General features: G+C 40.0%; 1 protein-coding gene across 22 annotated transcripts in view; it reads right to left on the bottom strand.

Moving 5' to 3' along the window:
* AAK1 (AP2 associated kinase 1) overlaps nt 1–1,371 on the bottom strand; it is a 173,399-nt gene extending 172,028 nt beyond the window's left edge. For 21 of the 22 annotated variants that reach the window (XR_010934480.1, XM_067704810.1, XM_067704817.1 and 18 more), the window contains exons 1-2: nt 1,083–1,221; nt 398–787 (exon numbers count right to left, since the gene is read on the bottom strand). Coding sequence is in view for 21 of the 22 variants with exons in the window: in XM_067704810.1 (XP_067560911.1) it covers nt 398–560 (163 nt within the window). In the remaining variant the exon portion in view is untranslated. Of the gene's footprint in view, nt 1–397; nt 788–1,082; nt 1,222–1,250 lie in introns of those variants that run through there. The other variant, XM_067704811.1, reaches the window with a different exon arrangement.
* Nucleotides 1,372–25,861: the final 24,490 nt, after the last annotated feature.

Here is a 25,861-nt window from a genome sequence, read left to right as displayed (position 1 = left end):
GTCCTCCATCCCCACCGCTCAGCCCTCACATCAGTATTTCAAGTTTTAGGTGGATGACAAGCCCCACACCCTACATCTGATGTAAAGCTTTACACTTTCACCCATACGTTTTCTCGTCTGATCCTCATAATTCGGTGAGGCAGGCAAGAAGTGGCTTGTCAAATTTTTTTTTTAAATAAAAGGCCACCGAGGTAAACAATTTCTGGCAAATTCCCCCCACCCCATAAAGCCCTGTCACTTTGAAATCTCAGTTTCAAATTTCTCAAGGACAATGATTCACAGGGCAAGGGGAGGGGGAAGGGAGGGTCAACTGGTCAAAACCCATTCATACATTTAACGTCTTGCTGCATCAGCACAAGATTTTAATTTACGGCGCACTGAAAGAGTCCCACCATACCTTCCGCCAACACCTCGTCCACAGTGACCTGCTGTCGCCCAATGCCAAAGACCCTTCCGATGTAGCCACTGCCCAGGCCCGAGGTGCTGCCCCCTCCTCCGCTGGAGCCAGAGCCCAGGCCAGAGCCACCCTGCTCTCGCCGGGAGTCGAAAAACTTCTTCATCTTGCGAAAAGGAAGCAGTAAAGCAAAATACCGACGGTTTCTAGATTTTTTTTTTTTTTTTTTTTAACAAGAGATCCAAGGATTTCTTCTCGGATTTCAGCTAGGAGAGGAGCCACCCGAATCCGGCCGAGGGGGTGGGGGCTGAGGGAGGATGCCTATAGGAATATGCGTGTCAATCGCGCGGCGGTCCCCTCCTCCTCAAGAGAGCGATTCGTGTAAGTTTAAACCTGTGATGACAGAGGAAGAGAGAGAGGATGAATCAGTAACACACTTAAAAATTCAACTGCTGAGTCCTAGGGGGAGCAAAAGCCACCATCCTGGGGAAACGCTTCATGCATTTTCTTAGAAAAACCCTGCGGCTGAAAACGCGTTCCCGGCCCCACAACCCGGGACCCTGTGCCCCGGGGTCTGAAAAACGAGGGATTCGGGCCGCCTCGGGCAGCGCTGACCCAACCCGGCACTGCTTCCCCTCCTCCCCGGTCTCCCCGCCGCCCCGCGAGGCAGCATCCCAGCGGCACCCACTTGAGATGGCTTGGCGGCCGGCGCCCAGCTACCAGCGCCGCAACATTGTCACGGCCGCCGGGCCGGCCTGCGACAAGGAGAGGAGGCGGCGCTGCAGCGAGAGCCGGGGCCGCGTTCGGCGCCCGCCCGCCCGCCAGCTGATCCCCGGAGCGCCCGGCGGAGACTAACCCGCCGCCCCTCCCCCGCGCGCGCTCCCGCTCGGCTCCATCCACCGAACCAGGAAGTGAACCGCCGCCGGAAGTGCCTCTCGGAGCGACCCGGCCAGGGGCCCAGGCCACCGGCGGCCGGCGCTCTGTCGCCACAGACGGGAAGGAGTTATCGGAGAGAAGGGGACTGGGGAAAGGGGATCTCAGTGCGGAGAGAGTTTTGGAAAAGAACGTTGAAATTGCCCGACCCGTAGGGCACTATGGGAAAGGTTGTTCGGCGCAGCCCAGCGACTGGACTGCAACTCCCAGGATGCCCCTGGAAGACCGAGCGAGGCGGCTGCGGTGGCCTCCTCGGCCACGGAGGTGGTTACTGGAGTGGTGCATTTGTGGGGATTCAGTTATTTAAACACATCCGGTAAAGAAACTGCCAAGGACCAGGGTTTCCACCCTGCTGCATGTCCCACCCTTCTGGAGCCATCTTATTTGCGACTTGACCTCCCTGCCCAAGGGATTCTGGGGATTGTGGTTTCCGAACGGATCGAGACTGACACCTGAAGGACGCGGCTTAGCCGCTTAGCTCTAGCTGGTCCTGCGGGGCTTACCGACGTCACCTGGGCAGAGGTGGAAGACCGGAGGTGATCGGGAAATTTTTGCTGGCAGTTGGTGCCAGGCCACACCCGAAAGCCAACCCTAACATAAATAAACCCAGAGCCCTTCCTCCTCCAACTTCAAAAGCTGCTTTTGCTCCCAGACGTTATTGAGAACCGGCTCACGGGTCAGCTCTGAGCTAGGCGCTGTGAGAACGCTTAATAAGACCGTATCTTTTCAGGAAGTCTACAGGCGAGACTCAAACTGAGAAACTTAAAGGGTGTGTGTGCGGGGCAAATCGTAGGGTACCAGGAGACCCAAACCCCAAACTTTGGGGCTCGTCTGTCGGTGATCTTTTCCACCTTTTCTGATGCTGTGGCTGTGCTGACCTTTGTTAAGCCACTCCCACACAAGAACTCTAGGCTGACCTTCTGCTATTTGTTTTCACTTCAAGATTCCCCTTTTGATGCTTATTTTATCCTGATACCGCCCGAGTGCCGAGAGTGGAGGTGGACGATGTGATTTGCATCTGCAAAATGCAGAAGATTTGGGACCCCTCTTGGAACCTTCTTCCATCCCTAGATTTCCTGATAGATGATGCTGAAGGTAGTGCCAAGTCCCTGCCCATCCCCCCTCCCCAAATCCATGATGTTTCAAGTCCCTCAATATAGGTTATTTCTCACCTCCACCTGCTCTCCCTAATTCTGCGACAGCCTTCTTGGCTTGTAAATTAGTCCCAGAATTTTTTCAGCAGGATTTGAGAAGCGTAGAGAAAGGTGCTCCAGGGCGGAGGGGGGGTGGGGGGGATGGTTCTTGCTTTTTCTAAAATGACTATTGAACTGAGTTGTGACTGGCTTGACGGCAGTTTCTACTGCTTCTTCCTCTTCTTCCTCCTCCTTCGCTTTTTCTCCTCCCTCTTTTCCTTCTCCCTTTTCTCCTCCTCCTCTTCCTCTTTCTTCCTTGTGTTTCAAGTAGTATCACTGTAGTTAAACTATCAGTTAAAGTTCCTGTGTAGAGAAAGCATCTTTTCAGGGAGTCAGTGTTGTCACCTCGATTCACAAATCCATGCAGCCACCTCCAGGGCAGTATGCAGCACCTGCTGAAACATTCCCTCAAAGCAAGCCCACGGGGGGCATGTTCGCTGCACTTTCCTTAAAAGTCTAGATTTTTCTCCAAGGAAGTTTGGAATAGATCTTAAAATAGATGGGAAAGCATATTTGAAATTAGATTCATTGACCTCCATCTTTCTCTGCATCTATTGATCTTGCCTGGCTTTTTTATTTTCTTTTTTTAATTTCTTTTATTTTTGTGGCTGCGTTGGGTCTTCGTTGCTGCGCGTGGGCTTTCTCTCGTTGTGGAGAGCGGGGGCTACTCTTCGCTGCGGTGCGTGGGCTTCTCATTGCTGTGGCTTCTCTTGTTGCAGAGCACGGGCTCTAGGCACATGGGCTTCAGTAGTTGCAGCGCGGGGGCTCAGTAGTTACAGCGCACAGGCTCTAGAGCGCAGGCTAAGTAGTTGTGGCAGATGGGTTTAGTTGCGTCTCGGCATGTGGGATCTTCCCGGACCAGGGATCGAACCCGTGTCCCCTGCACTGGCAGGTGGATTCTTAACCACTGCGCCACCAGGGAAGTCCCTTGCCTGGCTTTTTTAAAGAAGCCCTGTTGGATCCTGGAATCTGTTGCTATCTCAGTTTTTACTTCTCTAGACTTTCCTGATACCAGACTAGGCCTGACTTATGCAAATCCCAAGTCTTACTTCTGAGATACAAAAATGTGTTTTTATCCTATAAGATTAAGGTAGCTAACATGTATTTTTTGAGCACTCACGTGGACGCTTTGATCAGAATCTGAGGGAGGAAGTTTTAAAAAGAAGAAGAAAAAGAAGGAAAAAACAGAAGACTGGACTTCTTGTCTTCCATTCTCTTAGAGACTAATGGCAGTTACAATGTCAAAACTACAGTTTTTAATGCTTTACAGATATTAAGTTAGTGAATCCTCACAACAACCCTATGAAATAAGGTACTATTATTATTTTCACTTTATAGATGGAGGAACTGAAGCATAGAGATAAGTGACTTGCCCAAAGTCACACAGATAGTAACTGGAAAAACCAGGACTCAAATCCAAGCATCTTAGCTTCAGAACCCAGTGCTTAACTAGCTACACCAAACTGCCTCCTCAAGGTAAGAAACATATCTATAAGCAGCACAGGACTGGGAGACAGGAAACCCCTGCCACTCCATAGCTGTGCCCCTAGACCACTTAGCTCTCTGGACCTATTTTCTCAGCCATAAAGCCATAGCTCTCTTACAACTCAGTAATTCTCTAGATCTTAGTGTAAAATAATCAGATCAACCACTGTAATCTCAAAACTCCTACCACACTTATTTCTGTATGATTTGTCCTCCCTGGCCTTGCAGCTTTTCAAGTATATTGTCACCTCAACCAACTACTCAGAATCAGGTAACAGTCTTCTACTTATCTCCTTGAACATCCAGTACAATAGTTTATATAGTCTGTCCTTACCAGTATTTAAATAAACCAAATAATTGACTTCAAATTAAATGTGACACAGAAAACAATTTGATTAGGGTGGAAAAGTTGTTTTGAGTTATTCTAGACCATTTTGAACTTGGTCAAGGAGATACTATGGAGAAATATCCAATTAAAGGGAAAGGGAAAGGAAAGTTACTATACATCTTCCACATGCCAATTACTGATTTAGGCACTTAACATAGTATCTTGTTTAACCCTCATGGATGCACCTGTGCAAAGTAGACACTACTATACTATTATCCCCAATTTTATAAATGAACAGTGAAGATTTTGTTAGTAGCAGAGGGATGTGCATGGTTTGTTAGGTTCGGAGGAAATGATTTGACCTGTGATGTGACTAAACCATGTCACAGTAAACCTAGTTATGGCAAATGTGTGGTTCATCCGTAGAGGAAATCAAAGGGAAGGGGACCAACATTATTTAAGGACCTTAACTAAGGCCTGCACTGCATTGGATATTTAATCATATCATTCAGCCTTCACAATACACTTCTGAGGTGTGTGTTACTTTTATTTTATCAATGTGGAAACAGGCTGAGTGTGGTTAAAGTATGTCAACTGTTGCTACACACAGCCTGCAAAGGGCAGAACCAGAATCACAACCTGACCTCAAAACCCACTCATTTTCACTGTACCATATAGCCATTCTATATTGCAATCTTTTAGTCCAGTGGAACTTATTAGAAATGCAAATTATCAGGCCCCACCTAGATCTGTTGAATAGGAGGGAGGGGCAGAGGTGACAATCTCTTTTCACCAACCATCCAGGCGATTCTGATGCATTTTCAAGTTTGAGAGCCCCTGTTTAGCAGAAGGGACATAGTAACAACCATTTCTTTTCTTTAAAAAGATTTCTTGGATTTTTTTGGTTTTGTTTTGTTTTCTGGTTAGAAAAGTAATTATATAATCATTGAAGAAAGTATGAAGAAGTCAACTCAGAATAAAAATCACTCAGAGATAATTGCTATTGACTTTTTTTTTTTTTGCATTCACTGTTTTCATGAAGCTCAAATTTTCAAGAACCTCTCAACATTTTCCAGTCCAATGCCCTATTGTAACTCTAAATCCCCTTTCTCCCTTTAGTTGCCCTATAAATCTTTCAACTACCCCTTCTGCTGTGTTCTGCTATTTACTGTTACTACAGCACTTTGAATGTACAGTTGGCCCTCTGTATCTGACGGTTGCACATCTGAGGATTAAACCAAGTACAGATGGAAAATATTCAGAAAAAAAAAATTCCAGAAAGTTCCAAAAAGCAAAACTTGAATTTACCTTGGCCAGCAACTATTTACATAGCATTTACATTGTATTAGGTTTTATAATAATTTAGAGATGATTTAAAGTATCATCTCTTGTGCATAAGTTGTGTGCAAATACTGCGCCATTTTATGTAAGGGACTGGAGCATCAGCAGATTTTGGTATCTGAGAAGGGTCCTGGAACAAATCCCCCTCAGATCCTGAGGGACGACTATACCTTCATTTATAGCCCATATCAATTTGTACTGTCGTTACTGGTTTACATGTTTATCCCTTCAGGATTACACCACATTCATCTTTCTGTCCTTAGCAACTGACTCACACATACGTAGTGAGTGCTCAACAAATACTTTGAACAAATGAATTAGTAATTTAACGAAAAATCAAACAAAATTGCTGAAACATATTCAATGCTTCTTATCAGGGTCCTAATTAGATAGAATTCTAATAGTCTGATTAACCATAGAAATGTTCTCTTAGCAGAATTCCTTCATCAAAACTGTTGCTAGACCTGAAAGTCCAAGTTAGATACCAGTAAATCTCAATGGATGAATAAAGTGTATAGGATATTCAGTCCTCTTGGATAACACGAAAGGCAGGTGAAACATTCTAGGTCTCTCATATTTCCACCTTCTCCTGCAGTTCATTTTGATGTCATTAGTTAAACATCAATTTACCTTGAATTTTCATCCTTCTCCAGCAACTACCTCATTTTTCTGTACCTCTTTCCTGCAAAAACACCTCAATACGATTGTCTATTCTTACTGTCTCCAACAATTCTCCACATTAATATGTCCAATAGGCAGCTCTCAGTCCTCATCTTTTATTAAAACTCAATTTATTTAAACAACAACAGGAAGAAAACAGTTCACCTGTTTCTCCCACCATGCCCCCTCACCCCACCCCCACCTTTGGAAATCACCAATCTGTTCTCTACATCTAAGAGATATATACATATATGTATAACAGAGATCACATGCTATTTGTCTTTCTCTGACTTATTTCACTTAGCATAATGCCCTTGAGGTCCATTCATATTGTCACATGTGGCAAGATTTCCTTTTTTTATGGCTGAATAATATTCCATTGTGTATATATATCATAGTTTCTTTATCCATTTATCCATCAGTGAACACTTAGGTTGTTAACATACCTTGGCTATTGTAAATAATGTTACAATGAACAGGGAGGTGCATATATCTTTTCAAATTAGTGTTTTCATTTTCTACAGATAAATACCAGGAAGTGGAATTGCTGGATCATATGGTAGTTCTATTTTTTATTTTTTTGAGGAAACTCCTTCTGTTTTCCATAGTGGCTATGCCAATTTACATTCCTGCCAACAGTGCACAAAGATACCCTTTTCTCCACATCCTCACCAACACTTGTTATTTCTAGTCTTTTTGATAATAGCCATTTTAACAGGTGTAAGGTGATATCTCATTGTGGTTTTGATTTGCCTTTCCCTGATGGCTGATGGTGTAGAACATCTTTTCATGTACCTATTGGCCATCCATATGTCTTCTTTGGAAAAACACGTCTTCATATCTTCTGCCCATTTTTAAATCAGATTGTTTTATGCTATTGAGTCATATGAGTTCTTTATATTTTGGGATATTAGCCCCTTATTAGATAGATGATTTGCAAATATTTTCTCCCATTCAGTATGTTGCCTTTTTGTTTTGTTGATGGTTTCCTTGGCTGTACAGAAGCTTTTTAGTTTAATGTAGCCCCACTTGTTTATTTTTGCTTTTGTTGCTTTTGCTTTTGGAGTCAGATTCAAAAAAATCATGGCCAAGACCTATGTCAAGTAGCTTATGTTTTCTTCTAGGAGTCTTATGATTTCATGTCTTACTTTCAAATCTTTAATCCATTTTGAGATGATTTTTGTGTATGGTATAAGATAGGGGTCCAGTTTCATTCTTTTGCAAGTGGCTGTCCATTTTCCCAACATTTTATTGAAAAGACTGTTCTTTCCCCATTGTATGTTCTTGGCTCCTTTTCATACGTGCATGCATTTATTTCTGGGCCCTGTATTCTATTTCATTGATCTATGTGTATGTATTCCAATACTATACTGTTTTAATTATTATAGCTTCGTAATATAGTTAAATCAAGGAGCATGAGGCCTCCAGCTTTGTTCATCTTTCTCAAGATTGTTTTGCCTATAAAGGATCTTTTATGGTTCCATACAAATTTTAGGATTTTTCTGTTCTGTTTCTGTGAAATATGCCATTGGAATTTTGATAGGGATTGCACTGAATCTGTATATTGCTTTGGGCAGTGTGGACATTTTAATAATATTAATTCTTCCAATCCATGAGCATGGAATATCTTTCCATTTATTTGTGCTATTGACATTTTGATCATTTCCTTTTAGCATTTTTCCATTTATAAATTGTTTTGTTTTGTTTTGTTTTTTTACCATATTGGATCACAATACATATTTGGTACTTTTTTTTTCATTTAATAGTTTCCCATTTCATTACATGTTTTTCAGAAGCATTATTTTTAATGACTGCTCTTAATAATATGTTCTTTGAATACTGTATTGTTTTATTTTAAAATTTTACTGTTATACATACAGTAAGTCCCCTACATACGAATGAGTTCCATTCTGAGAGCACATACGTAAGTCCAATTTGTTCGTTAAGTCCAACAAAGTTAGCCTAGGCACCCAACTAACACAATTGGCTACGTAGTACTGTACTGTAATAGGTTTATAATAGTTTTCACACAAATAATACATAAAAAACAAACAAACACAAAAAATAAAGAAAACATTTTTAATCTTACTGTTCTGTACCTTAAAAAGTAGAGTAGTACAGTACAACAGCTGGCATACAGGGGCTGGCATCAAGTGAAGAGGCAAGAAGAGTTACTGACTGGAGGAGGGAGAGGTGGTGGGAGATGGTAGAGCTGAAGGATCGTCAGCAATAGGAGATGAGGGCAAGCTTCAATTTCACTCATGCCTGATGTTGATGGACTGCATGTTTGCATCTTTGAAAGTTCACAACTTGAAGGTTTGTATGCAGGGGACTTACTGTATATGATTAGGATGAATATCCTTATTTGTGCTTCTTTGACTTTTTTCCTAAGGCTATGATTTTTTTTTTTAATGGAATAACTGGGTCAAAAGGTATGAATGTTTTTACAGCTATAGAGCCAAAGTACCCTCTAGGAAAGTTAATACTGATTTGCTCCCCACTCAGTGATGCAGTTAACAAATGTTAAAGCGCCCACCATGGGCTACGCCTTGCCGCTCCGCGGCATGTGGGATCTTCTCTGAGCCCAGCCGCTCTGCAGCATGTGGGATCCTCAAGGACCGGGGCACGAACCCGTGTTCCCAGCATCGGCAGGCGGACTCTCAACCACTGCGCCACCAGGGAGGCCCTGGGCTATGCCTTTGAAAGTTTATTACAATGAACAAAATAGATATACTCCTTGTAACTCAAGAAGTTTTTGGTCTTAAAAGAAGACGTTAAATCCTAAGTATTTCCATACCCATGTGAACACTGAGTTTGTACAGTGTAAAGAGAAATCTAGGACTTCCCTGGTGGTCCAATGGTTAAGACTCTGCACTCCCAATGAAGGGAGCATGGGTTCAATACCTGGTCAGGGAGCTAAGATCCCTTATGCCACACAGCATGGTCAAAATAAATAGATAAATAAAATACAATAAAATAGCCCCCAGGTTTCCCTGGTGACGCAGTGGTTGAGAGTCCACCTGCCAATGCAGGGGACACGGGTTCATGCCCCAGTCCGGGAAGATCCCACATGCCGCGGAGCGCCTGGGCCTGTGAGCCATGGCCGCTGAGCCTGCATGCCCGGAGCCTGTGCTCCGCAACAGGAGAGGCCACAATGGTGAGAGGCCCGCGTACCGCAAAAAAAAGAAAAAAAAAAAATAGCCCCCAGTCACTCTCTACCGGTGACCTGTCTTTAAAAACAAAAAGAAAAAAAAAAAAAGAGAGAGAGAGAGAGATCTATTACATTTTTTTAAATTAATTTATTTATTTTTGACTGCATTGGGTCTTCGTTGCTGCGTGCGGGCTTTCTCTAGTTGTGGCGAGCAGGGGGCTACTCTTCCTTGTGGTGTGTGGGCTTCTCATTGCGGTGGCTTCTCCTGTTGTGGAGCACAGGCTTCTAGGAGCGCGGGCTTCAGTAGTTGTGGCTCGTGGGTGCTAGAGCGCAGCCTCAGGAGTTGTGGCGCACATGGCTTAGTTGCTCTGCAGCATGTGGGATCTTCCTGGACCAGGGCTCAAACCCATGTCCACTGCATTGGCAGGTGGATTCTTAACCACTGCGCCACCAGGGAAGTCCCCTCTATTAAATTTTGATAAGTAGAGATGGTGCTCGTCGCTTTAATTGTCATTGTTTAAGTTAGTGAACATTTTTCAAAGACTCATTGAGAAAGACTCTCCTTGACCAAACTTGAATCAGCTCCTCTGAGTCCTTTTTTTTTTTTTTTTTCCTGGTACGCGGGCCTCTCACTGTTGTGGCCTCTCCCATTGTGGAGCACAGGCTCCGGTCGCGCAGGCTCAGCGGCCATGGCTCACAGGCCCAGGCGCTCCGCGGCATGTGGGATCTTCCCGGACCGGGGCACGAACCCGTGTCCTTTGCATCGGCCGGCGGACTCTCAACCACTGCGCCACCAGGGAAGCCCTGAGTCCTCTTTTTGACTAGACTTTGACCTTGGGCTCGGTTCTTGGCCCAGTTAGTCCAGTTTTAGCAAGAATTCTGCTGGGCCAGTTTAGTGAAAATCCCTCACCCCGATAGATGATCACTCTGGAAATCTGGTCACATTCTTTATCCTTCACTCTCAATATCTTATCACCTTGGGCCGCCTTAAGGCAAGAATCCTGTTGAGTCTGACCAGCAAGACTCCCCCTAGCCTTGATGTTTCCTCTTAGTAATTTTCCATCCACGCTGCCCTTTGGCTATAGATCTCTACTTATCCTGATTGGATTTGGATTTGAGCTTGGTTTCTCTTCCCTACCACCAAATCCTCATTGCAATAGTCCCTCCTGAATAAAGTTTTCTTTACTGTCTTTGACAAGTGTCATGAAATTTTTTTCTTTAACATTATGTTCAATCATTTATTCATTGATTGTTTTATTAAGTATCTATTTCATGTCAAAACTGTGTTAGGAACTGGAAATATAATGATAAATAGGTAGACATATTCCTTTCCTTACAGAGTTTATAGTCTAAAACTTATTGGATATGTATATTTCTTCATTTAAAAATCACATTGTTATACAGTTTTTCTGTTGGAGCATTCATTTTTAAGAATTGATTGAAAGTACTCTTTTATTTATTCAGTTGGTATATACTGAGCTCCTCGCATGTACTGCACTGTTCTAGGAATAGGCAATTTGATGTGGAACAAGATAAACAAGGTTTCTCCTTGTAAGAGAGCCTATGTTAGGGTCAGGGTAAGGAAACCACAGTAAATGAACAAACAAGTCAAGAAAAATGTTGGATAATGGTAAATACCATAATATAATTAGACTAGAGTGATATGATAGAAATTGTCTGAGTGACTACTTTAGATTAGATGTGCCGGTCTTTATATATTAATGTTATTAATTAAAACCCCTTGGGCTTCCCTGGTGGTGCAGTGGTTGAGAATCCACCTGCCAATGCAGGGGACACGGGTTCGATCCCTGGTCCAGGAAGATCCCACATGCCACGGAGTAATTAAGCCCGTGCGCCACAACTACTGAGCCTGCGTTCTAGAGCCCGTAGGCCACAACTACTGAGCCTGCGTGCCGCAACTACTGAAGCCTACGTGCCTAGACCCCGTGCTCCGCACCAAGAGAAGCCACGGCAATGAGAAGCCCACGCACTGCAATGAAGAGTGGCCCCCGCTCACAGCAACTATAGAAAGCCCACGTGCAGCAACGAAGATCCAATGCAGCTAAAAAAATAAATAAATTAAAAAAAAAAAAAACCCTTGTCACATAAATGGAAAACACTTTTCCCCAATTTGATCTTAGGCCTTTAAAAATTTTTTTTTAAAACATCTTTATTAGCGTAAAATTGCTTTACAATGGTGTGTTAGTTTCTGCTTTATAACAAAGGACTCTAAAATTTTTTGATGAAAGGTTATTTTAAAAACATTTTTTCTAGTTATGATAATGCATAATCATTTGTAAAATTTGGAAATATAGAAAAGCAGGAAGAAGAAAAGCAGAAGGAAGAAGAATAAAAATAATTGATCTCATTACTCATAAGTAAACCCTACGACAGTTAGATGGATATCCTCCCTGTCATTTTCAGTATGCATGTATATTACCTATGTATGTATGTGTGAATAGTTTTAGTTGATAGAGAAAATATTGCATTAAAACCGACTTCTTCCACTACGTGCAAGGAGCTCTGAGGTCTGCCAGGCACTGAGGATTTTAAAAAATGGTAAAATGATAAGCAAAAGTAGACATGAGACTTGCATATTTTCTACTTTTGTTTATATTTTGTTTTTCCTTTGGTTTTACCTTGGTTTATTTTATCTTTTTTTCTGCACCATGTGGCTTTTGGGATCTTAGTTCCCCAATCAGGGATCGAACCCAGGCCCATGGCAGTAAAAGCACCGAGTCTTAACCACTGGACTGCCAGGCAGGGAATTCCCTACCTTGGTTTATTTTATTATGTTTCTAATTATTTAGATAAATATTTGGTGTATTTGCTTTTTTCTTTCTTGTTTAAAAATAAAACCATTTAAAGCTAAGAGCTTCACCCTCAATAAATATAGCTTTTGTGTGTCACAGTGTTTTAATTTTTCTCTAATCATTATTTAAGACCTAAATACTCCAATTACATTTTACAATTTTTGGTCCCTCTTTGTCCCAAGGGTTATTTAAAGTCATGTTTACTTTTTTGTCTTATTTTTGTTTTGTTTTTAAGCACTTAGAATAATATGAATAGCAATTAAGAGTATGAGCTCTGGAGTCAGGCTACTGGATCTGAATCCCAGCCCTGTCATTTACTAACTGTATAAGTCAAGGTCCAATTAGAAAAACAGAAACACACTAAGTATTTCAAACAGAAGATATTAAATACAGGGAATTGGTTACAGAGGAGTTAGAAGACTAAAAGGAAAAAACAAGAAGCTAAGGTAAACCAGAGATTAGTAACTGCAGGAAGAAGCTTCAACCTTTAGGACTGTGAGAACAAAAGGAAGAAATCAAGTTTCTAGAACCTAGGAGCTCAGAGGAGAGGCCCTGTAGGTTTGGTGCTCAGATCTTTAAGGGGAGGCTCTCTGCAGCTGGTGCTTGGATTTCAGAGGAGGAGAGGGTTCCCTGCCCCACCCCTGCTGAAGATTCCTCTGAGGGGCAAAGCAAGATTCATGCTAGGAGTGCCCAAAGAAGTTGGGAGCTAGAGCCAACTGTCTGCTGCTAATGGTGGAACAATATTGACAGTACTAGAAAACAGAAAGCACAAGCCTTCTTTCCTACTCTCTATCTACAATTTTCTTCCAGTGCCTCTTATTAGCAGACACAGGGAGCCAGTTCGCAAGGAAGTCTAGGAAATATGATTAGCAGAGTTCCAATCTCAGGGTCACAGCATAGAGACCTAGTTAAATAGCAAGTACACTAGTTGTGTGACTTTAGGCAAATTACTAAACTCCCCTGTGCTTCAGTTTCTTCATCTGTAAAATAGACATAATTATGGTATCTACCATCATTGGGCTGTTCGGAGGGTTAAAAGAGGTAATTCATGTAAATCATTTAGACCAGAGACTAACACTTTATGTTAGTTGCTACTATTATGAAATTATTGTTTTGTCTTTCAATAATTTTTCACAGTTGAATTGTTTTGAAACCACAATTATAAAAATACATTGATGAAATTCTTTGTTCACCTTATTTTAATACCACCAGAGAGTTCTTTTATAACATGATCTTTGAGGGTTTTTTTGAGTCATCTCTCAGATAGAGATATGAGGCTGAGATTATCTGTGAATGTCTTCTGTTGCTTTTAAAAAATGATAGAGAAGATACCCAGGTTTCCTATGGAATTCCTGGACACAATTTTTTTTTAAACATCTTTATTGGAGTATAACTGCTTTACAATGGTGTGTTAGTTTCTGCTGTATAACAAGTTGAATCAGCTATACGTATACATATATGTCCATATCCTCTCCCTCTTGCATCTCCCTCCTACCCTCCCTATCCCACCCCTCTAGATGGAAACAAAGCACCGAGCTGATCTCCCTGTGCTATGCGGCTGCTTCCCAGTAGCTAATATGATCTTGTTCTTATTTCATGAACATAATATCTCCTCGTGGATTAATGATTTTTTTTAAGTTTTCTTTTCCTTACATAGTCTGCTTCCTTCAAATTGTCTTTTATGGGACTTCCCGGGCAGTCCAGTGGTTAAGACTTTGCCTTCCAGTGCAGGGAGTGCAGGTTCGATCCCTGGTCAGGGAGCTAGGATCCCACCTGTCTCGTAACCAAAAAACCAAAACATGAAACAGAAGCAATATTGTAACAAATTCAATAAATACTTTAAAAACATGGTCCACATCACAAAAAAAGTTGCCTTTTACTCTTTATTTGGTTGACTTGGTCTCTTTATTTAATATTCAAGGCATTCCTTAACATTTGATAATCCTTGGTTGTGTATTCACATTTAAGACTGAGAATTTGAAAAGCTGATTGGAAACTGAGTGCTTAGATAGGATTTGTTGACTATAAGCCAAAAGGCAGGTGAATTTCTAAAGCCCATTTCTTCAGAACTAGGCTAGTCAGATTTTCCCAGAGAAGATACTAATATCCCGCCTGGAGGGCAAAGACCTGGTCACCTGTGTTGGAGGACCCAGTCAGGGAAGAGACCTAGGGGAGCCAGCATGCAGCGTGCCACCATCCCCTAATCTTCTTAGCTTCGGTGCTATACTCTGGCTCTCAGCCTTACTCTGTGTTTACGCTTTTCAGAGACAAACCTCCAGTCTTTTGCCAGGGCTGGAGGGGATAGTCACCTGGCCACTCAGTGTGGGCGAGGGAATCAAACTGCTTCTTAAAGGTTCAGCCAATTCTTTCATAGGTACCTTTTGCAACAAATTCCTGAGCCTTTTGACGACTCAGTGGTATATGTTGGGTTTGTTTTCAGCTTTCTCCACTGTGGCTTTGGATGCACCCTTCTCTGATCTGCTAAATATTTACCACTCTTATTTGTTCTCCCTTTTCCAAAAGTTTAGTGGTATTGTCCGCCTGTACTTTTTCTCTTGCCTTTGTGAGTTTATGCCCCTAAAGTCTCATATTTTCCTTGACACAACTGTGTAGCTGTCAGATCTCCATTCTCTGCCCTTTGAGTCTATGATCTCATCTCTCTTCATTCTCATATCTTTTGTTCATTTCCTCTGTTTTCTAAGAAAGCTTCTAAAGTTTGCCCTCCATACCATTCAGCTTTTTCTTGCTTCTAATGTAGTTTTAAATTCTGTGTTTTAGTTTCCTTACAGATGCCATTTACCTTATCCACCTGTTGTTAACAGTCTTAATCTTTTCCTAAGTCATTTAAGGAATTTTAATGGGTTGTTGGGAGAAGCTAATGGACACCTAGCGAGATGCCTTCTTAAACTGGGACTCAACCATTTCATTTTGGAAATCTGTTGTATTCACTGAAATTGACACATTAAAGTATTGAACTAAGATGTACTTGCTATAATTGACATAAAATATAAATTGGGGTTCCCGAAATGTCCCTGTCCCAACCTTAGTGAATCATGTATTCTTTTTTTTTTTAATTAATTAATTTATTTTGGGGGCTGCATTGGGTTTTCGTTGCGGTGCGTGGGCTTCTCACTGCAGTGGGTTCTCTTGTTACAGAGCCCAGGCTCTAAGCCCACGGGCTTCAGTAGTTGTGACCCACGGGGTCTAGAGCACAGGCTCAGTAGTTGTGGTGCACGGGCTTAGTTGCCCCGCGGCATGCAGGATCTTCCCGGACCTGGGATCGAACCCGTGTCCCCTGCATTGGCAGGCGGATTCTTAACCACCAGGGAAGCCCCATGTATTCTGTTTTTAAAATTGTGAATGATATTTTATTTAGTCATTTCTGTTTACAGCTGAAACTCTGGGCATTCAAAATTAACATTCTTGCCCATGAGCTTCTTTTTTTTTTTTAATTTACTTATTTATTTTTGGCTGCATTGGGTCTTCATTGCTGCGCGCAGGCTATCTCTAGTTGCGGTGATCAGGGGCTACTCTTGGTTGTCGTGAGGGCTTCTCATTGCAGTGGCTCCTCTCATTGAGGAGCATGGGCTCTAGGTGCGTGGGCTTCAGTAGTTGTGGCATGCAGGCTCAGAAGTTGTGGCTCGCGGGTTCCAGAGCGCAGGTTCAGTAGTTGTGGCGCACGGGCTTAGTTGCTCCACAGCATGTGAGATCTTCCCAGACCAGGGATCAAACCTGTGTCCCCTGCATTGGCAGGCGGATTCTTAACCACTGCGCCACCAGGGAAGCCCAGGGTCATGACTATTAAATAAACTACTGAAGGCAGCAGTGACCTCAATTCATTAGAAACTTGAGTTTAAGTGCTTCTTGGCAAGTATTTTCCAAATAGTCCTGGTGGATTTCGTTTAACAAGAGGGCAGAGATTAGACCACAGTAGAAATCAACAACAGTCTTTCAGCTGGGAGCATCTGTGAAATATCATGCGTTACTTGGGAATTATTACAGTGGTCTTCAAATGTTTTCACTGACATAATCACTAAGTTCATTTTTAAAAACCCCATGTTCCCTCATATGTTTTAAAGTTGACATATAAAAATTTTCATCATAAGTCTAAATAATTGCAAAGGATATATTTTATGGCATCTCATAAATACTGTCATTTAAAAATAAAAGTGTTCCATCACTCTTTTCAATGTATGGAATGGAGACTAAATACCATATATTTGATGAAATATAAATACCATCATCCATTTAAAAATACTTAAATTCTTCTCCAACAGCTAGGAATTTCACACTGTTCTTTTTTCTTCTAGAACACATATTTCTAATTTCCCCACAGAAGTTTATCCCAAAGTAATATAATGATATGCTTGGATTTTCTTTCATTGATTGGATCATTTTATTTCTACACTACAAAATTGATTTTTAGTTTTTAATTTCCTATAAGTCTCTAAGTGTTTAAAAAATTTCTTCTTGTTGACAATTATTAGCTTTATACAATTAATTAAAACAACATAAATAATAAAACAATTTTGATAAATTGACAAAAAGTAAAACTATATTGGGAATGAATTTTTTAAAATTGAAGTATAGTTGATTTACAATGTTGTGTTAGTTTCAGGTGTACAGCAAAGTGATTCATATATATATATGATGAATCAATTTGCTGTATATATATATATATATATATATACTTTTAAAATATTTATTTATTTATTTTTGGCTGTGTTGGGTCTTCGTAGCTGTGCACGAGCTTTCTTTACTTGTGGTGAGTGGGGGCTACTCTTTGTTGTGGTGTGCAGGCTTCTCATTGTCGAGGCTTCTCTTGTTGCAGAGCATGGGCTCTAGGCACACAGGCTTCAGTAGTTGTGGCACATGGGCTCAGAAGTTGTGGCTTGCGGGCTCTAGAGCTCAGGCTCAGTAGTTGTGGTGCACGGGCTTAGTTGCTCCACGGCATGTGGGATCTTCCAAGGCCAGGGCTCGAACCCATGTCCCTTGCAATGGCAGGCAGATTCTTAACCACTGCACCACCAGGGAAGCCCTGTATATATTCTTTTTCAGATTCTTTCCATAAGTTATCACAAGATATTGAATATAGTTCCCTGTGTTATACAGTAGGTCCTTGTTGTTTATCTATTTTATATGTAGTTCTTTTTATCTGTTAACCCCAAACTCCTAATTTATCCCTCCCCCCAACCTTTCACTTTAGTAAGCTAAGTTTGTTTTCTATGTCTGACTCTGTTTCTGTTTTGTAAATAAGTTCATTTGTATCATTTTTTATAATTCCCCATATGTGATATCATATGATATTTGTCTTTCTCCATCTGACTTATTTCACTTAGTATGATAATCTCTAGGTCCATCCACGTTGCTGCAGCTGGCATTATTTCATTCTTTTTTATGGCTGAGTAATATTCCATTGTACATATATACCACATCTTCTTTATCCATTAATCTGTGGATGGACACTTAGGTTGCTGCCAGGTCTTGGCTATTATAAATAGTGCTGCTACGAACATCGGGGTGCATGTATCTTTTAAAATTAGAGTTTTGATCTTTTCTGGATATATGCCTAGAACTGGGATTGCTAGATCATATGGCAACTTTACTTTTAGTGTTTTAAGGAACCTCCATATTGTTCTCCATAGTGGCTGCACCAATTTACAGGATATGCATTTCTTTACAAGATGAATGGGGCTTTTAACAATTCAGTTCATTAATTCCATCAATTCTATGTCTATTTTTTATTTTTATAGACGTAAGCACTGGGAAAAATTGTTCAATACATACACAGAACGGACTTGAAGAAGTCTTCTTTTGGCAACATCACTTATTTCTTTGCATGACTGAAATATAAGCCAAAGAAACAAACAAAGACACACAAAAACAAAGGGATCTAGTCTCAAAAATTACTTTTAACAATATATCAACTTTAACTTGATTGATTCTTTTAAAATTCTATCAAAGACAAAAAAAAAAAAAAAGAAAACTACCACTTGCAGAAATTTATTACCCAGTCATTAGAGCCATTCACTTCCTCAGTTTCTGGGAAATATATAAAAAAGGTCTTACCAAAATTAAACATATCATTGCTATTCCTTTCCTTAGTGGCATCTTTTTCAACCCAATATTTCCAAAAATGGTTGAGGTAGAAAGATGGCACAGTAGAAGGACATGCTCTCACTCCCTCTTGTGTGAACACTGGAATCACAACTAGCAGCTGAACAATCATCGACAGGAAGACAATGAAACTCACCAAAAAATATACCCCACATCCAAAGAAAAAGGAGAAGCCACAATGAAATGGTAGGAGGGGCACAATCACAATAAAATCAAATCCCATAACTGCTGGGTGGGTGACTCACCAACTGGAGAACACTTATTCCACAGAAGTCCACCCACTGGAGTGAAGGTTCTGAGCCCCACGTCATGCTTCCCGACCTAGGGGTCCGGCAACGGGAGGAGGAATTTCTAGAAAATCAGACTTTGAAGCCTAGCGAGATTTGATTGCAGGACTTTGACAGGACTATGGGAAACAGAGACTCCACTCTTGGAGGGCACACACAAAGTAGTATGTGCATCGGGACCCAGGGGAAGGAGCAGTGACCCCATAGGAGACTGAACCAGACATACCTGTTAGTGTTGGAGGGTCTCCTGCAGAGGCGGGGGGTGGCTATGTCTCACTGTGAGGACAAGGACACTGGCAGCAGAAATTCTGGGAAGTACTCCTTGGCATGAGCCCTCCCAGACTCTGCCATTAGCCCCACCAAAGAGCCCAGGTAGGCTCCAGTGTTGGGTCACCTCAGGCCAAACAACCAACAGGGAGGGAACTCAGCCCCACCCATCAGCAGACAAGCAGATTAAAGTTTTGCTGAGCTCTGCCCACCAGAGCAACAGCCAGCTCTACCCACCACCAGTCCCTCCCATCAGGAAACTTGCACAAGCCTCTTAGGTAGCCTTATCCACCAGAGGGCAGACAGCAGAAGCAAGAAGAACTACAATCCTGCAGCCTGTGGAACAAAAACCACATTCACAGAAAGATAGACAAGATGAAAAGGCAGAGGGCTATGTACCAGATGAAGGAACAAGATAAAACCCCAGAAAAACAACTAAATGAAGTAGAGATAGGCAACCTTCCAGAAAAAGAATTCAGAATAATGATAGTGAAGATGATCCAGGACCTCAGAAAAGGAATGGAGGCAAAGATCGAGAAGATGCAAGAAATGTCTAACAAAGACCTAGAAGAATTAAAGAACAAACAAACAGAGATGAACAATACAATAACTGAAATGAAAAATATACTAGAAGGAATCAATAGCAGAATAACTGAGGCAGAAGAACGGATAAGTGACCTGGAAGACAGTATGGTAGAATTCACTGCTACAGAACAGATTAAAGAAAAAAGGATGAAAAGAAATGAAGACAGCCTAAGAGACGTCTGGGACAACGTTAAATGCAACAACATTCACATTATAGCAGTCCCAGAAGGAGAAGAGACAGAGAAAGGACCAGAGAAAATATTTGAGGAGATTATAGTTGAAAACTTCCCTAACATGGGAAAGGAAATAGCCACCCAAGTCCAGGAAGTGCAGCGAGTCCCATACAGGATAAACCCAAGAAGAAACATGCCGAGACACATAGTAATCAAACTGGCAAAAATTAAAAACAAAAATTTTTGAAAGCAGCAAGGGAAAAGTGACAAATAATATACAAGGGAACTCCCATAAGGTTGCCAGCTGATTTCTCAGCAGAAACTCTACAAGCCAGAAGGGAGTGGCATGATATACTTAAAGTGATGAAAGGGAAGAACCTACAACCAAGATTACACTACCCAGCAAGGATCTCATTCAGATTCAGTGGAGAAATCAAAAGCTTTACAGACAAGCAAAAGCTAAGAGAATTCAGCACCACCAAACCAGCTCTACAACAAATGCTAAAGGTACTTCTCTAAGTGGGAAGCACAAGAAAAGAAAAGGACCTACAAAACCAAACCCAAAACAATTAAGAAAATGGTCATAGGAACATACATATCGATAATTACCTTAAACATGAAAGGATTAAATGCTCCAACCAAAAGACACAGGCTTGCTGAATGGATACAAGACCCATCTATATGCTGTCTACAAGAGACCCACTTCAGACCTAGGGACACATAAAGACTGAAAAGGAGGGGATGGAAAAAGATATTCCATGCAAATGGAAATCAAAAGAAATCTGGAGTAGCAATACTCATATTAGATAAAATAGACTTTAAAATAAAGAATGTTACAAGAGACAAGGAAGGACACTGCATAATGATCAAGGGATCAAACCAAGAAGAAGATATAACAATTATAAATATATATGCACCCAACATAGGAGCACCACAATACATAAGGCAACTGCTAACAGCTATAAAAGAGGAAATCAACAGTAACACAATAATAGTGGGGGACTTTAACAGCTCACTTACAACAATGGACAAATCATCCAAAATGAAAATTAATAAGGAAACACAAGCTTTAAATGACACAATAGACCAGACAGATTTAATTGATGTTTATAGGACATTCCATCCCAAAAGAGCAGATTACACTTTCTTCTCAAGTGCACACGAAACATTCTCCAGGATAGATCACACCTTGGGTCACAAATCAAGCCTCAGTAAATTTAAGAAAATTGAAATCATATCAAGCATCTTTTCTGACCACAACACTATGACATTAGAAACCAATTACATGGAAAAAAACTTAAAAAACACAGACACATGGAGGCTAAACAATACATTACTAAATAACCAAGAAATCACTGAAGAAATCAAAGAGGAAATCAAAAAATACCTAGAGACAAATGACAATGAAAACACGATGATTGAAAACCTATGGGATGCAGCAAAAGCAGTTCTAAGAGGGAAGTTTATAGCTATACAAGCCTACCTCAAGAAACAAGAAAAATCTCAAATAAACAATCTAACCTTACACCTAAAGGAACTAGAGAAAGAAGAACAAACAAAACCCAAAGTTAGCAGAGGGAGAGAAATCATAAAGATCAGAGCAGAAATAAATGAAAAACAAACAAAAAAAAAAATAGCAAAGATCAATAAAACTAAAAGCTGCTTCTTTGAGAAGATAAACAAAATTGATAAACCATTAACCAGATTCATCAAGAAAAAGAGGGAGAGGACTCAAATCAATAAAATTAGAAATGAAAAAGAAGAAGTTACAAGAGACAGCGCAGAAATACAAAGTATCCTAAGAGACTACTATGCCAATAAAATGGACAACTTGGAAGAAATGAACAAATTCTTAGAAAGGTATAACCTTCCAAGACGGAACCAGGAAGAAATAAAAACTATGAACAGACGAATCACAAATAATGAAACTGAAACTATGATTTAAAATCTTCCAACAAACAAAAGTCCAGGACCAGATGGCTTCACAGGTGAATTCTGTCAAACATTTAGAGAAGAGCTAACACCCATCCTTCTCAAACTCTTCCAAAAAATTGCAGAGGAAGGAACACTCCCAAATTCATTCTATGAAATCACCATCACCCTGATACCAAAACCAGACAGAGATACTAAAAAATAGAAAATTACAGACGAATATCACTGATGAATATAGATGCAGAAATCCTCAACAAAATACTAGCAAACAGAATCCAACAACACATTACAAGGATCATACACCATGATTAAGTGGGATTTATCCCAGGGATGCAAGGATTATTCAATATACGCAAATCAAACAATGTGATAAACCACATTAACAAATTGAAGAATAAAAACCATATGATCCTCTCAATAGATGCAGAAAATGCTTTTGACAAAATTCAACAGACATTTATGATAAAAACTCTCCAGAAAGTGGGCATAGAGGGAACCTATCTCAACATAATAAAGGCCATATATGACAAATCCACAGCAAACATCATTCTCAATGGTGAAAAACTAAAAGTATTTCCTCTAAGATCAGGAACAACAGAAGGATGTCCACTCTCCCCACTATTATTCAACATAGTTTTGGAAGTCATAGCCACAGCAATCAGAGAAGAAAAAGAAATAAAAGGAATACAATTTGGAAAACAAGAAGTAAAGCTGTCACTGTTTGCAGATGACATGATACTATACATAGAGAATCCTAAAGATGCTACCAGAAAACTACTAGAGCTAATCAATGTTTGGTAAAGTAGCAGGATACAAAATTAATGCCCAGAAGTCTCTTGCATTCCTATACACTAATGATGAAAAATCTGAAAGAGAAATTAAGGAAACGCTCCCATTTACCATTGCAACAAAAAGAATAAAATACCGAGAAATAAACCTACCTAGGGAGACAAAAGACCTTTATGCAGAAAACTATAAGACACTTATGAAAGAAATTAAAGATGAAACAAACAGATGGAGAGATATACCATGTTCTTGGATTGGAAGAATCAATATTGTGAAAATGACTATACTACCCAAAGCAATGTACAGATTCAATGCAATCCCTATCAAATTACCAATGGCATTTTTTACAGAACTAGAACAAAAAATCTTAAAATTTATATGGAGACACAAAAGACCCCAAATAGCCAAAGAAGTCTTGAGGGAAAAGAACGGAGCTGGAGGAGTCAGACTCCCTGACCTCAGACTATAGTACAAAGCTACAGTAATCAATACAATATGATACTGGCACAAAAACAGAAATATAGATCAATGGAACAAGATAGAAAGCCCAGAGATAAACCCACACACCTATGGTCAACTAATCTATGACAAAGGAGGCAAGTATATACAATGGAGAAAAGACAGTCTCTTCAATAAGTGGTGCTGGGAAAACTGGACAGCTACATGTAAAAGAATGAAATTAGAACACTCCCTAACACCATACACAAAAATAAACTCAAAATGAATTAAAGACCTAAATGTAAAACCAGACACTATAAAACTCTTAGAGGGAAACATAGGAAGAACACTCTTTGACATAAATCACATCAAGATCTCCTTTGATCCACCTCCTAGAGTAATGGAAATAAAAACAAAAATAAACAAATGGGACCTAATGAAACTTCAGAGCTTTTGCACAACAAAGGAAACCATAAACAAGACGAAAAGACTACCCTCAGAATGGGAGAAAATATTTGCAAACGAATCAACTGACAAAGGATTAATCTCTAAAATATAGAAACAGCTCATGCAGCTCAATATTAGAAAACCAAACAACCTAATCCAAAAATGGGCAGAAGACCTAAATAGACTTTTCTCCAAAGAAGACGTACAGATGGCCAAGAGGCACATGAAAAGCTGCTCAACATCACTAATTATTAGAGAAATGCAAATCAAGACTACAATGAGGTATCACCTCACACCAGTTAGAATGGGCATCACCAGAAGATCTACAAACAACAAATGCTGGAGAGGGTGTGGAGAAAAGGGAACCCTCTTGCCCTGTGGGTGGGAATATTTATTGATACAGGCACTATGGAGAAGAGTATGCAGATTCCTTAAAAAACTAAAAATAGAATTACCATATGACCCAGCAATCCCACTACTGGGCATATACCCAAAGAAAACCATAATTCAAAAAGACACATGTACCCCAATGTTCATTGCAGCACTATTTACAATAGCCAGGTCATGGAAGCAACCTAAGTGCCCATCGACAGATGAATGGGTAAAGAAGATGTGGTACATATATACAATGGAATATTACTCAGCCATAAAAAGGAATGAAATTGGGTCATTTGTAGAGACGTGGATGGACCTAGAGACTGTCATACATAATGAAGTAAGAAAGAGAAAAACAAAAATATCATATATTAATGCATATATGTGGAACCTAGAAAAATGGTACAGATGAACCGGTTTGCAGGGCAGAAATAGAGACACAGGTGCAGAGAACAAACATATGGACACCAAGGGGGGAAAGTGGTGATGGTGGTGGTGGTGGTGTGATGAATTGGGAGATTGGGATTGACATGTATACCCTGATATGTATAAAATGGATAACTAATAAGAACCTGCTGTATAAAAAAATAAATAAAAGAAAAAAAGGGTTGAGGTAACTGAAATAATGTAAATTTCAAAGCACCCTTTTCAATATAATATTTATTAATAAAATGCTATTTTTATAATGTGATTTAAATATATTTTTGCCAAAATTGTGGAGATAGATTTTACTCATTTAATTTGTGAATACATTTAATTTATGAGTACATCATGTAATCTAATTGGTAAAATCAGTCCTCTTGGTCAGAGAAACAATGTAAATCAGACTTAGTTTGTGAGAAAAGTCTGGCTTCTTTCCTCCCCCAACTTTACTTAATACATATACAGTATGTATTTATATGTTTCAAGAAAGATTATAAAGCATTGTGAAGTAAATTATAGATAGTATCTGGCAACATTACTGAAAGAATTTGAGATTAAAATAATGTATATCTAATATAATTGGCGTTTTTCCTTTTTATGTTATAAAACCAGATGAAAGGAATACGCCATTTCTTTATTACTATTTTGAAATAATGAACTAGCATGTGTAGGTGAAGTTACAGGTAAGTTACTTATTAAGCAAGGAGTGTGATAAAAGTCACTGCATGCTTTTTGTTAAAGATGTGTGCCATGTATCAAATACAAGTGTTTGGCTTTTCAGAATAAGAATCATGTATAAAAATCAGAAATAGCCCTGTTAACTCCTTAGATATTATGTTCAAACTTTCCTTGTGTATCTAATAAAAAAGAAAGATACTACTAAAACTAATTGACCTCGCAGCTGGCATCTACTTTTATTTTTTGTTTTTATTAGGATTTAGAAAATACTAAATATTGAATTAGTTGAAATAAGATGAAGATTGACTATAGCTGGAATAAATTTTTCATTATATGCTTTATAAAATAGATTGTAGCTTATTGATTCACACTGAATTTTAAACAAATTAAGTAAAATTTTCATCTAAAATCATATACAATAGTCCCAGAAAACCCTCAAATTATGTTGAAGAGTCAGTGCCACAGGCTTGTTCTGCTTATTCAGTTTGAACATGCTTTTCTCTCCAGCTAATGATATGGCCTAAGGATGAATGTTAAGAATAGCCTAAAAGAATTGCTTGTTTTTAAAAAGCTGCTTACACACTTCAGTACTTTTCACCAATGCTGTCTTTGCTTTCCCCTCATGGAACTTCTAAAAAATGCTGCATCCTTTGACAATAGTTAAGGAATAGAAGAGGCAAAGTCATTAAATAAAAGTCCTAGATTCACACTGAGTTAGATACACCTCAACAAGAACCAAATATTCCATTTCGAACCCCTAGCTTCTCCTTTAACAGAAATAAGTATAAGCCTTAGCGTGTGAATTTAGTGACTTGATTTGTGATTAAGATGCTTCCCAGAGACCAATTATTTTGCATAGTCTTTTTGTTTGCCTGTCTGGAGGGTTTTGCACAGTGAGGTAAATGGTGACAGGTACGCCTTCCTTTTGCAAAGTGGGAGAAAGACTATTGTGAAAGGAAAGGTGGAAAAGAGTCAGCACATACCTTTACCACAGGCAGGTCAATTTTAGGACACAATTCATTTGAAAATGGAAAAGATCTTGAGTTAATTTTCCT

The sequence above is a fragment of the Pseudorca crassidens genome, chromosome 14, assembly GCF_039906515.1.
Source record: "Pseudorca crassidens isolate mPseCra1 chromosome 14, mPseCra1.hap1, whole genome shotgun sequence".
Lineage (NCBI taxonomy): Eukaryota > Metazoa > Chordata > Mammalia > Artiodactyla > Delphinidae > Pseudorca > Pseudorca crassidens.
The sequence above is the reverse complement of the archived record's forward strand: the minus strand, read 5'-3'. Positions and strand labels throughout refer to the sequence as shown.